This window comes from Aquarana catesbeiana, linkage group LG01, assembly GCF_042186555.1.
Source record: "Aquarana catesbeiana isolate 2022-GZ linkage group LG01, ASM4218655v1, whole genome shotgun sequence".
NCBI classification, from domain to species: Eukaryota; Metazoa; Chordata; class Amphibia; order Anura; family Ranidae; genus Aquarana; species Aquarana catesbeiana.
The window spans coordinates 988,626,879-988,642,424 of NC_133324.1; the positions used below are offsets into that span (position 1 = coordinate 988,626,879).

Sequence of the window (15,546 nt, forward strand, 5' to 3'; positions counted from 1 at the left end):
GATAAAGGTGTGAGGGGCTTTCCAGAAGACGACCCCCAAGGCAGGAGAGGAAGGAACCTAAGGGCCACACTTATCTTTCAGACCTCAGACTTCAGGGTAGGCCTGAAGAACTACACCTTACCATTTGTGGATGGGAAAAAGCACACGTATCAAGTTCAGTGAGGAACACATGGAGAGCAAATAAATAAAAAAGGTTGCAGTGTAGATACAATGGTCGGCCTGGTAGTCTGGTAACAAGAATTGCCCCGGTCAATAGCCATTGAGGCCTTGTGGAGAAAAAGTCAAGTGGTGTTGTGATCTACTGCCTGTTCTCACAGTGGGGTTCCAAACCCATAGTGATACTAGGAGCACCCCTGGATAATATTTGCCTGGAGCTGGTATTTAATAGAATATAAATACTTGTAAGACCTGCCCACTGACTGGCAGATGGCGAAAAACACTGTACATAGGTAAGGGTGACTCCAGGCACACAATGACTTTGGGTTCACGGTATGTACTCACAAGTGTCAGTGTGCATCCATGAAGCCCATACATAGTGCTTCCACCACATTAAGAAACGTGTCTGACGCCAGCAGGTGACCAGCTATGGTGGGTTCATAAGTGCCACGTTTATGAGTGAAAGCCAGTGTGTAGTGCAATCCACCTCCACAGATCTCCCTACACACCCATCAATACTCACTCCATCATAAGAGACAAATCTTAACAGCAAAAAAACATTTTATTTCCTTGTTTGTCCTTTTCTGACTGGGATCATTACAGATGGTCTTCAGGCTGGCGGGTCTTTGGTAGCCGCGGAGATGCCCTGGTCCCAGGGTGATTGCAATGATACCATAGTACAGGAGGAACTACATTTCTATAAGGGAAATTCCACAGAGCGAGCGAAAGGAACTCATTCTGATAAGACAAGATGTGACAATACTCAGATTCTCCTATCAGTCTCAGGGTGAAGTCAGGAGGTGAGCAACAGGCAGCACAGGGGTCTATAGGGACAATACTGAAAGGGGGTCCAATGTTATGCAGTAGAGTCTAAGAAGTGACACATTCAAGTCTGAAAAGGCTGAGAGATGGCAGAACCTGGGAGGTGAGAACTCAAGATGGTGGGCACTGGGGGTTGAGAGCCAAAGAGATAGTGGGACCTGGGGAGTAAGAACCAGAGAGGCAGTGGAAACTGGGGGGTGAGAACTCAAGATGGTGAGACCTGGGGGTGAAAGCCAGAGATGGCGGGACCTGGGGGGTTAGAGTCTGAGAGATAGTGGGACCTGAAGGATGAGAGTCTGCGATGGCCGGACCAGAGAGATGAGAGTCTGAGAGATGGCGGGACCTGAGGGATTCGAGTCTGAGAGATGGTGGGACCAGAGGGACGAGAGTCTGAAAGATGGTGGGACCTGAGGGATAAGAGTCTGAGAGATGGTGGGACCTGAGGGATAAGAGTCTGAGAGATGGTGGGACCTGAGGGATAAGAGTCTGAGAGATTAGCGAGTCTGAGAGATGGTAGGACCTGAGGGATTAGAGTCTAGGAGATGGTGGGAACTGAGGGATGAGAGTCTGAGAGATGGCGGGACCTGAGGGATGAGAGTCTGAAAGATAGCGAGTCTGAGAGATGTCGGGACCTGAGGGATGAGAGTCTGAGAGATGGTAGGACCTGAGGAATGAGAGTGTGAGGAATGGCAGGACCTGAGGGATGAGAGTCTGAAAGATGGCGGGACCTGAGGGATGAGAGTCTGAGAGATGATAGGACCTGGGGGGAGAGGGTCTGAAAGATGGCGGGACCTGAGGGATGAGAGTCTGGGAGATGATAGGACCTCAGGGATGAGGGTCTGAGAGATGGCGGGACCTGGGGGGAGAGGGTCTGAGAGATGGCGGGACCTGAGGGATGAGAGTCTGAGAGATAGGACCTGAGGGATGAGGGTCTGAGAGATGGCGGGACCTGGGGGGAGAGGGTCTGAGAGATGGAGGGACCTGGGGATGGTAGGACCTGAGGGATGAGAGTCAGAGATGGCGGGACCTGAGGTATGAGAGTCTGAGAGATGGTAGGACCTGAGAGATGAGAGTCTGAGGGATGGTAGGACCTGAGGGATGGTAGGACCTGAGGGATGGTAGGACCTGAGCGATGAGAGTCTGAGAGATGGCGGGACCTGAGGGATGAGAGTCTGAGAGATGATAGGACCTGAGGGATGATGGTCTGAGAGATTGCGGGACATGGGGGGAGTGGGTCTGAGAGGTGGCGGGACCTGGGGGATGAGAGTCTGAGAGATGGAGGGACCCGGGGATGGTAGGACATAGGGGGAGGGGTCAAGAGTTTGAAAAATTGAGGAATCTGGGAGATATGGTAATATTGGGTTGTAAGGATCAGAGATCTGTCAGCACATGCAGATAAGTGTCCGGGGATGCCATTTACAATGTCCAGAGTGCCATGTCCGGTGGTGTGACATGTGGATGATGATGATGATGAAGTCCAAAGTGTGGATAAGGATGATGATATTGAAGGAGCGAATGAGGATGATGATATCCAAGGTGCAGATAAGGATAACGCTCACATGTTGGGATAATTCTCCAGACTGTAGGGAACAGGTTGGTCCAAATACTGGGATATCGGGGTAGAGAAAGCTGAACTCTTTTTGAAGGGAGTATCCCGGCTCCGGACGTCTGATACCCCCTAATGTGAAAAAACAGGACATGACTGTCAGGATGGGACACCTCAGCAACACCTCCCACCCGTTTGCTATAATAAATTATATCTACAGCAGAAATCTTTGTTTCTAGTTTGGGTGGAGTATGATATGAATACAGAAGTAGGGAAAATCCTCAGATATTTATTATCAGGTTTCCTGCTCTTCCTGTTCTGGTGACAAAACGAAAATGTGGATTTTGTCCTCACTTCTTGCCTCAGTGACATCGGGGACAAGAGTGAGACTTGTGGTCTTTCCTTTTAAGGTAAATCCACCCAAAAGTGTAATTTCCATAGAGTTCAGTTGGTTGAGTGGAGACACCCACTGCCATCTTATATTACTGGGGGCAAAGTCACCCGTCACATGACTCCAATGTCAGAATGAAATCTTACCGTGACACTGCGCAGGTTCTCTGTCCAGAAGGTGATGGCCTGATCCGTACAATAATCCTGACTCTGAAATACACCGAATACAATCAGACCAAGTCAGAATTCTCAGAGATGGGATCCCATCCGCCACCCTGTCCCCATCCAATCCACCATCCCACCACATACAATCCACCATCCCTTCCCACCACATACCATCCACCATCCCTTCCCACCACATACCATCCACCATCCCATCCCACCACATACCATCCACCATCCCACCACATACCATCCACCATCCCATCCCACCACATACCATCCCATCCCATCCCACCACATACCATCCACCATCCCACCACATACCATCCACCATCCCACCACATACCATCCACCGTCCCACCACATACCATCCACCATCCCTTCCCACCACATCCCATCCCATCCCATCCCACCACATACCATCCACCATCCCATCCCACCACATACCATCCACCATCCCTTCCCACCACATCCCATCCCACCACATACCATCCACCATCCCTTCCCACCACATACCATCCACCATCCCATCCCACCACATACCATCCACCATCCCACCACATACCATCCACCATCCCACCACATACCATACACCATCCCACCACATACCATCCACCATCCCACCACATACCATCCACCATCCCTTCCCACCACATCCCATCCCACCACATACCATCCACCATCCCATCCCACCACATACCATCCACCATCCCTTCCCACCACATCCCATCGACCATCCCTTCCCACCACATCCCATCGACCATCCCTTCCCACCACATCCCATCCCATCCCATCCCACCACATACCATCCACCATCCCATCCCACCACATACCATCCCATCCCATCCCACATACCATCCACCATTCCACCACATACCATCCACCATCCCATCCCACCACATACCATCCCATCCCATCCCACATACCATCCACCATCCCACCACATACCATCCACCATCCCACCACATACCATCCACCATCCCTTCCCACCACATACCATCCCATCCCACCACATACCATCCACCATCCCATCCCACCACATACCATCCACCATCCCTTCCCACCACATCCCATCCACCATCCCTTCCCACCACATCCCATCCCATCCCACCACATACCATCCACCATCCCATCCCACCACATACCATCCCATCCCATCCCACATACCATCCACCATTCCACCACATACCATCCACCATCCCTTCCCACAACATACCATCCAAGATACCACCACATACCATCCACTATCCCTTCCCACCACATACCATCCACTATCCCTTCCCACCACATACCATCCACCATCCCATCCCACCACATACCATCCACCATCCCATCCCACCACATACCATCCACCATCCCATCCCACCACATACCATCCACCATCCCATCCCACCACATACCATCCACCATCCCACTACATACCATCCACCATCCCACCACATACCATCCACCATCCCACCACATACCATCCCATCCCACCACATACCATCCACCATCCCACCACATACCATCCACCATCCCACCACATACAATCCACCATCCCTTCCCACCACATACCATCCACCATCCCTTCCCACCACATCCCATCCCATCCCATCCCACATACCATCCACCATTCCACCACATACCACCCACCATCCCATCCCACCACATACCATCCCATCCCATCCCACCACATACCATCCACCATCCCATCCCACCACATACCATCCACCATCCCATCCCACCACATACCATCCACCATCCCACCACATACCATCCCATCCCACCACATACCATCCACCATCCCACCACATACAATCCACCATCCCTTCCCACCACATACAATCCACCATCCCTTCCCACCACATACCATCCACCATCCCTTCCCACCACATACCATCCACCATCCCATCCCACCACATACCATCCCATCCCACCACATACCATCCACCATCCCATCCCACCACATACCATCCACCATCCCACCACATACCATCACATCCCACCACATACCATCCACCATCCCACCACATACAATCCACCATCCCTTCCCACCACATACAATCCACCATCCCTTTCTACCACATACCATCCACCATCCCTTCCCACCACATACCATCCACCATCCCATCCCACCACATACCATCCCATCCCATCCCATCCCACATACCATCCACCATTCCACCACATACCATCCACCATCCCATCCCACCACATACCATCCACCATCCCATCCCACCACATACCATCCACCATCCCTTCCCACAACATACCATCCAAGATACCACTACATACCATCCACCATCCCATCCCACCACATACCATCCACCATCCCATCCCACCACATACCATCCACCATCCCTTCCCACAACATACCATCCAAGATACCACCATATACATCCACCATCCCATCCCAACACATACCATCCACCATCCCATCCCACCACATACCATCCACCATCCCATCCCACCATATACCATCCACCATCCCATCCGAACACATACCATCCACCATCCCTTCCCACCACATACCATCCACCATCCCTTCCCACCACATACCATCCCATCCCATCCCATCCCACCACATACCATGCAAGATACCACCACATACCATCCACCATCCCATCCCACCACATACCATCCCATCCCACCACATACCATCCACCATCCCATCCCACCACATACCATCCACCATCCCTTCCCACCATATACCATCCCATCCCATCCCACCACATCCCATCCACCATCCCATCCCACCACATACCATCCACTATCCCTTCCCACCACATACCATCCACCATCCCATCCCACCACATACCATCCACCATCCCATCCCACCACATACCATCCCATCCCACCACATAACATCCCATCCCACCACATACCATCCCATCCCACCACATACCATCCCATCCCACCACCATCCCATCCCACCACATACCATCCACCATCCCATCCCACCACCATCCCATCCCACCACATACCATCCACTATCCCTTCCCACCACATACCATCCACCATCCCTTCCCACCACATACCATCCACCATCCCATCTCACCACATACCATCCACCATCCCATCCCACCACATACCATCCACCATCCCATCCCACCACATACCATCCACCATCCCATCCCACCACATGCCATCCACCATCCCATCCCACCACATGCCATCCACCATCCTATCCCACCACATACCATCCACCATCCCTTCCCACCACATACCATCCACCAGCCCACCACATACCATCTCTTCCCACCACATACCATCCACCATCCCATCCCACCACATACCATCCACCATCCCATCCCACCACATACCATCCACCATCCCATCCCACCACATACCATCCACCATCCCATCCCACCACATACCATCCACCATCCCACTACATACCATCCACCATCCCACCACATACCATCCACCATCCCACCACATACCATCCCATCCCACCACATACCATCCACCATCCCACCACATACCATCCACCATCCCACCACATACAATCCACCATCCCTTCCCACCACATACCATCCACCATCCCTTCCCACCACATCCCATCCCATCCCATCCCACATACCATCCACCATTCCACCACATACCACCCACCATCCCATCCCACCACATACCATCCCATCCCATCCCACCACATACCATCCACCATCCCATCCCACCACATACCATCCACCATCCCATCCCACCACATACCATCCACCATCCCACCACATACCATCCCATCCCACCACATACCATCCACCATCCCACCACATACAATCCACCATCCCTTCCCACCACATACCATCCACCATCCCTTCCCACCACATACCATCCACCATCCCTTCCCACCACATACCATCCACCATCCCATCCCACCACATACCATCCCATCCCACCACATACCATCCCATCCCACCACATACCATCCACCATCCCATCCCACCACATACCATCCACCATCCCACCACATACCATCACATCCCACCACATACCATCCACCATCCCACCACATACAATCCACCATCCCTTCCCACCACATACAATCCACCATCCCTTTCTACCACATACCATCCACCATCCCTTCCCACCACATACCATCCACCATCCCATCCCACCACATACCATCCCATCCCATCCCATCCCACATACCATCCACCATTCCACCACATACCATCCACCATCCCATCCCACCACATACCATCCACCATCCCATCCCACCACATACCATCCACCATCCCTTCCCACAACATACCATCCAAGATACCACTACATACCATCCACCATCCCATCCCACCACATACCATCCACCATCCCATCCCACCACATACCATCCACCATCCCTTCCCACAACATACCATCCAAGATACCACCATATACATCCACCATCCCATCCCAACACATACCATCCACCATCCCATCCCACCACATACCATCCACCATCCCATCCCACCATATACCATCCACCATCCCATCCGAACACATACCATCCACCATCCCTTCCCACCACATACCATCCACCATCCCTTCCCACCACATACCATCCCATCCCATCCCATCCCACCACATACCATGCAAGATACCACCACATACCATCCACCATCCCATCCCACCACATACCATCCCATCCCACCACATACCATCCACCATCCCATCCCACCACATACCATCCACCATCCCTTCCCACCATATACCATCCCATCCCATCCCACCACATCCCATCCACCATCCCATCCCACCACATACCATCCACTATCCCTTCCCACCACATACCATCCACCATCCCATCCCACCACATACCATCCACCATCCCATCCCGCCACATACCATCCCATCCCACCACATAACATCCCATCCCACCACATACCATCCCATCCCACCACATACCATCCCATCCCACCACCATCCCATCCCACCACATACCATCCACCATCCCATCCCACCACCATCCCATCCCACCACATACCATCCACTATCCCTTCCCACCACATACCATCCACCATCCCTTCCCACCACATACCATCCACCATCCCATCTCACCACATACCATCCACCATCCCATCCCACCACATACCATCCACCATCCCATCCCACCACATACCATCCACCATCCCATCCCACCACATGCCATCCACCATCCCATCCCACCACATGCCATCCACCATCTTATCCCACCACATACCATCCACCATCCCTTCCCACCACATACCATCCACCAGCCCACCACATACCATCTCTTCCCACCACATACCATCCACCATCCCATCCCACCACATACCAACCACCATCCCATCCCACCACATACCATCCACCATCCCATCCCACCACATACCATCCACCATCCCTTCCCACCACATACCATCCACCATCCCATCCCACCACATACCATCCACCATCCCTTCCCACCACATACCATCCACCATCCCACCACATACCATCCCATCCCACCACATACCATCCCATCCCACCACATAGCATCCACCATCCCTTCCCACCACATCCCATCCACCATCCCTTCCCACCACATCCCATCCCATCCCATCCCACATACCATCCACCATCCCTCCACATACCATCCACCATCCCACCACATACCATCCACCATCCCTTCCCACCACATACCATCCCATCCCACCACATACCATCCACCATCCCATCCCACCACATACCATCCACCATCCCTTCCCACCACATCCCATCCACCATCCCTTCCCACCACATCCCATCCCATCCCACCACATACCATCCACCATCCCATCCCACCACATACCATCCCATCCCATCCCACATACCATCCACCATTCCACCACATACCATCCACCATCCCTTCCCACAACATACCATCCAAGATACCACCACATACCATCCACTATCCCTTCCCACCACATACCATCCACTATCCCTTCCCACCACATACCATCCACCATCCCATCCCACCACATACCATCCACCATCCCATCCCACCACATACCATCCACCATCCCATCCCACCACATACCATCCACCATCCCATCCCACCACATACCATCCACCATCCCACTACATACCATCCACCATCCCACCACATACCATCCACCATCCCACCACATACCATCCCATCCCACCACATACCATCCACCATCCCACCACATACCATCCACCATCCCTTCCCACCACATACCATCCACCATCCCTTCCCACCACATACCATCCCATCCCATCCCACATACCATCCACCATTCCACCACATACCATCCACCATCCCATCCCACCACATACCATCCCATCCCATCCCACCACATACCATCCACCATCCCATCCCACCACATACCATCCCATCCCACCACATACCATCCACCATCCCACCACATACAATCCACCATCCCTTCCCACCACATACAATCCACCATCCCTTCCCACCACATACCATCCACCATCCCTTCCCACCACATCCCATCCCATCCCACCACATACCATCCACCATCCCATCCCACCACATACCATCCCATCCCACCACATACCATCCACCATCCCATCCCACCACATACCATCCACCATCCCACCACATACCATCCCATCCCACCACATACCATCCACCATCCCACCACATACAATCCACCATCCCTTCCCACCACATACAATCCACCATCCCTTCCTACCACATACCATCCACCATCCCTTCCCACCACATACCATCCCATCCCATCCCATCCCACATACCATCCACCATTCCACCACATACCATCCACCATCCCATCCCACCACATACCATCCACCATCCCATCCCACCACATACCATCCACCATCCCTTCCCACAACATACCATCCAAGATACCACTACATACCATCCACCATCCCATCCCACCACATACCATCCACCATCCCTTCCCACAACATACCATCCAAGATACCACCATATACATCCACCATCCCATCCCACCACATACCATCCACCATCCCATCCCACCACATACCATCCACCATCCCATCCCACTATATACCATCCACCATCCCATCCGAACACATACCATCCACCATCCCTTCCCACCACATACCATCCACCATCCCATCCCACCACATACCATCCCATCCCATCCCATCCCACCACATACCATGCAAGATACCACCACATACCATCCACCATCCCATCCCACCACATACCATCCCATCCCACCACATACCATCCACCATCCCATCCCACCACATACCATCCACCATCCCTTCCCACCATATACCATCCCATCCCATCCCATCCCACCACATCCCATCCACCATCCCATCCCACCACATACCATCCACCATCCCATCCCACCACATACCATCCACCATCCCATCCCACCACATACCATCCACCATCCCTTCCCACCACATACCATCCCATCCCATCCCATCCCACCACATACCATCCACTATCCCATCACATACCATCCACCATCCCTTCCCACCACATCCCATCCCATCCCACCACATACCATCCACCATCCCATCCCACCACATACCATCCCATCCCATCCCACCACATACCATCCACCATCCCACCACATACCATCCACCATCCCACATACCATCCACCATTCCACCACATACCATCCACCATCCCATCCCACCACATACCATCCACCATCCCTTCCCACCACATACCATCCAAGATACCACCACACACCATCCACCATCCCATCCCACCACATACCATCCACCATCCCATCCCACCACATACCATCCACCATCCCATCCCACCACATACCATCCACCATCCCATCCCACCACATACCATCCACTATCCCTTCCCACCACATACCATCCACCATCCCATCCCACCACATACCATCCACCATCCCATCCCACCACATACCATCCCATCCCACCACATAACATCCCATCCCACCACATACCATCCACCATCCCATCCCACCACATACCATCCCATCCCACCACATACCATCCCATCCCACCACCATCCCATCCCACCACATACCATCCACCATCCCTTCCCACCACATCCCATCCCATCCCACCACATACCATCCACCATCCCATCCCACCACATACCATCCCATCCCACCACATACCATCCACCATCCCATCCCACCACATACCATCCACCATCCCACCACATACCATCCCATCCCACCACATACCATCCACCATCCCACCACATACAATCCACCATCCCTTCCCACCACATACAATCCACCATCCCTTCCTACCACATACCATCCACCATCCCTTCCCACCACATACCATCCCATCCCATCCCATCCCACATACCATCCACCATTCCACCACATACCATCCACCATCCCATCCCACCACATACCATCCACCATCCCATCCCACCACATACCATCCACCATCCCTTCCCACAACATACCATCCAAGATACCACTACATACCATCCACCATCCCATCCCACCACATACCATCCACCATCCCTTCCCACAACATACCATCCAAGATACCACCATATACATCCACCATCCCATCCCACCACATACCATCCACCATCCCATCCCACCACATACCATCCACCATCCCATCCCACTATATACCATCCACCATCCCATCCGAACACATACCATCCACCATCCCTTCCCACCACATACCATCCACCATCCCATCCCACCACATACCATCCCATCCCATCCCATCCCACCACATACCATGCAAGATACCACCACATACCATCCACCATCCCATCCCACCACATACCATCCCATCCCACCACATACCATCCACCATCCCATCCCACCACATACCATCCACCATCCCTTCCCACCATATACCATCCCATCCCATCCCACCACATCCCATCCACCATCCCATCCCACCACATACCATCCACCATCCCATCCCACCACATACCATCCACCATCCCATCCCACCACATACCATCCACCATCCCTTCCCACCACATACCATCCCATCCCATCCCATCCCACCACATACCATCCACTATCCCATCACATACCATCCACCATCCCTTCCCACCACATCCCATCCCATCCCACCACATACCATCCACCATCCCATCCCACCACATACCATCCCATCCCATCCCACCACATACCATCCACCATCCCACCACATACCATCCACCATCCCACATACCATCCACCATTCCACCACATACCATCCACCATCCCATCCCACCACATACCATCCACCATCCCTTCCCACCACATACCATCCAAGATACCACCACACACCATCCACCATCCCATCCCACCACATACCATCCACCATCCCATCCCACCACATACCATCCACCATCCCATCCCACCACATACCATCCACCATCCCATCCCACCACATACCATCCACTATCCCTTCCCACCACATACCATCCACCATCCCATCCCACCACATACCATCCACCATCCCATCCCACCACATACCATCCCATCCCACCACATAACATCCCATCCCACCACATACCATCCACCATCCCATCCCACCACATACCATCCCATCCCACCACATACCATCCCATCCCACCACCATCCCATCCCACCACATACCATCCACCATCCCATCCCACCACCATCCCATCCCACCACATACCATCCACTATCCCTTCCCACCACATACCATCCACCATCCCTTCCCACCACATACCATCCACCATCCCATCTCACCACATACCATCCACCATCCCATCCCACCACATACCATCCACCATCCCATCCCACCACATACCATCCACCATCCCATCCCACCACATGCCATCCACCATCCCACTACATACCATCCACCATCCTATCCCACCACATACCATCCACCATCCCTTCCCACCACATACCATCCACCAGCCCACCACATACCATCTCTTCCCACCACATACCATCCACCATCCCATCCCACCACATACCAACCACCATCCCATCCCACCACATACCATCCACCATCCCATCCCACCACATACCATCCACCATCCCTTCCCACCACATACCATCCACCATCCCATCCCACCACATACCATCCACCATCCCTTCCCACCACATACCATCCACCATCCCACCACATACCATCCCATCCCACCACATACCATCCCATCCCACCACATAGCATCCACCATCCCTTCCCACCACATACCATCCCATCCCACCACATACCATCCACCATCCCTTCCCACCACATCCCATCCACCATCCCTTCCCACCACATCCCATCCCATCCCACCACATACCATCCACCATCCCATCCCACCACATACCATCCACCATCCCTTCCCACCACATACCATCCAACATCCCACCACATACCATCCCATCCCACCACATACCATCCACCATCCCATCCCACCACATACCATCCACCATCCCATCCCACCACATACCATCCACCATCCCACCACATACCATACACCATCCTATCCCACCACATACCATCCACCATCCCTTCCCACCATATACCATCCCATCCCATCCCATCCACCATCCCACCACATACCATCCACCATCCCTTCCCACCACATACCATCCACCATCCCATCCCACCACATACCGTCCACCATCCCTTCCCACCACATACCATCCACCATCCCATCCCACCACATACCATCCACCATCCCTTCCCACCACATACCATCCACCATCCCACCACATACCATCCCATCCCACAACATACGATCCACCATCCCATCCCACCACATACCATCCACCATCCCATCCCACCACATACCATCCCATCCCACCACATACCATCCACCATCCCATCCCACCACATACCATCCACCATCCCATCCCACCACATACCATCCCATCCCATCCCACCACATACCATCCACCATCCCACCACATACCATCCACCATCCCATCCCACCACATACCATCCACCATCCCATCCCACCACATACCATCCACCATCCCTTCCCACCACATGCCATCCACCATCCCACCACATACCATCCACCATCCTATCCCACCACATACCATCCACCATCCCATCCCACCACATACCATCCACCATCCCATCCCACCACATACCATCCCATCCCACCACATACCATCCCATCCCACCACCATCCCATCCCACCACATACCATCCACCATCCCATCCCACCACCATCCCATCCCACCACATACCATCCCACCACATACCATCCCACCACATACCATCCACTATCCCTTCCCACCACATACCATCCACCATCCCATCCCACCACATATCATCCACCATCCCATCCCACCACATACCATCCACCATCCCATCCCACCACATGCCATCCACCATCCCACTACATACCATCCACCATCCTATCCCACCACATACCATCCACCATCCCTTCCCACCACATACCATCCACCAGCCCACCACATACCATCTCTTCCCACCACATACCATCCACCATCCCATCCCACCACATACCAACCACCATCCCATCCCACCACATACCATCCACCATCCCATCCCACCACACACCATCCACCATCCCACCACATACCATCCCATCCCACCACATACCATCCACCATCCCATCCCACCACATACCATCCACCATCCCTTCCCACCACATACCATCCACCATCCCATCCCACCACATACCATCCACCATCCCATCCCACCACATACCATCCACCATCCCTTCCCACCACATACCATCCACCATCCCATCCCACCACATACCATCCACCATCCCACCACATACCATCCCATCCCACCACATACCATCCACCATCCCATCCCACCACATACCATCCACCATCCCTTCCCACCACATACCATCCACCATCCCATCCCACCACATACCATCCACCATCCCATCCCACCACATACCATCCACCATCCCTTCCCACCACATACCATCCACCATCCCATCCCACCACATACCATCCACCATCCCTTCCCACCACATACCATCCACCATCCCACCACATACCATCCCATCCCACCACATACCATCCCATCCCACCACATAGCATCCACCATCCCATCCCACCACATACCATCCACCATCCCACCACATACCATACACCATCCTATCCCACCACATACCATCCACCATCCCACCACATACCATCCACCATCCCACCACATACCATCCACCATCCCTTCCCACCATATACCATCCCATCCCGTCCCATCCACCATCCCACCACATACCATCCACCATCCCTTCCCACCACATACCGTCCACCATCCCATCCCACCACATACCGTCCACCATCCCTTCCCACCACATACCATCCACCATCCCTTCCCACCACATACCATCCACCATCCCATCCCACCACATACCGTCCACCATCCCTTCCCACCACATACCATCCACCATCCCTTCCCACCACATACCATCCACCATCCCTTCCCACCACATACCATCCACCATCCCATCCCACCACATACCATCCACCATCCCTTCCCACCACATACCATCCAACATCCCACCACATACCATCCCATCCCACCACATACCATCCACCATCCCATCCCACCACATACCATCCCATCCCATCCCACCACATACCATCAACCATCCCTTCCCACCACATCCCATCCACCATCCCTTCCCA

At 53.6% G+C, this 15,546-nt stretch overlaps 1 protein-coding gene across 1 annotated transcript in view; it reads right to left on the bottom strand.

Moving 5' to 3' along the window:
• Positions 1 to 699: 699 nt before the first annotated feature.
• The window catches only part of SPAG8 (sperm associated antigen 8), a 61,092-nt gene continuing 46,245 nt past the window's right edge, over positions 700 to 15,546 (bottom strand). The window contains exons 6-8 of the mRNA XM_073612135.1: positions 3,062 to 3,124; positions 2,538 to 2,656; positions 700 to 894 (exon numbers count right to left, since the gene is read on the bottom strand). Of these exons, the coding sequence (XP_073468236.1) occupies positions 846 to 894; positions 2,538 to 2,656; positions 3,062 to 3,124 (231 nt within the window). The 3' untranslated portion in view covers positions 700 to 845. The remainder of the gene's footprint in view (positions 895 to 2,537; positions 2,657 to 3,061; positions 3,125 to 15,546) is intronic.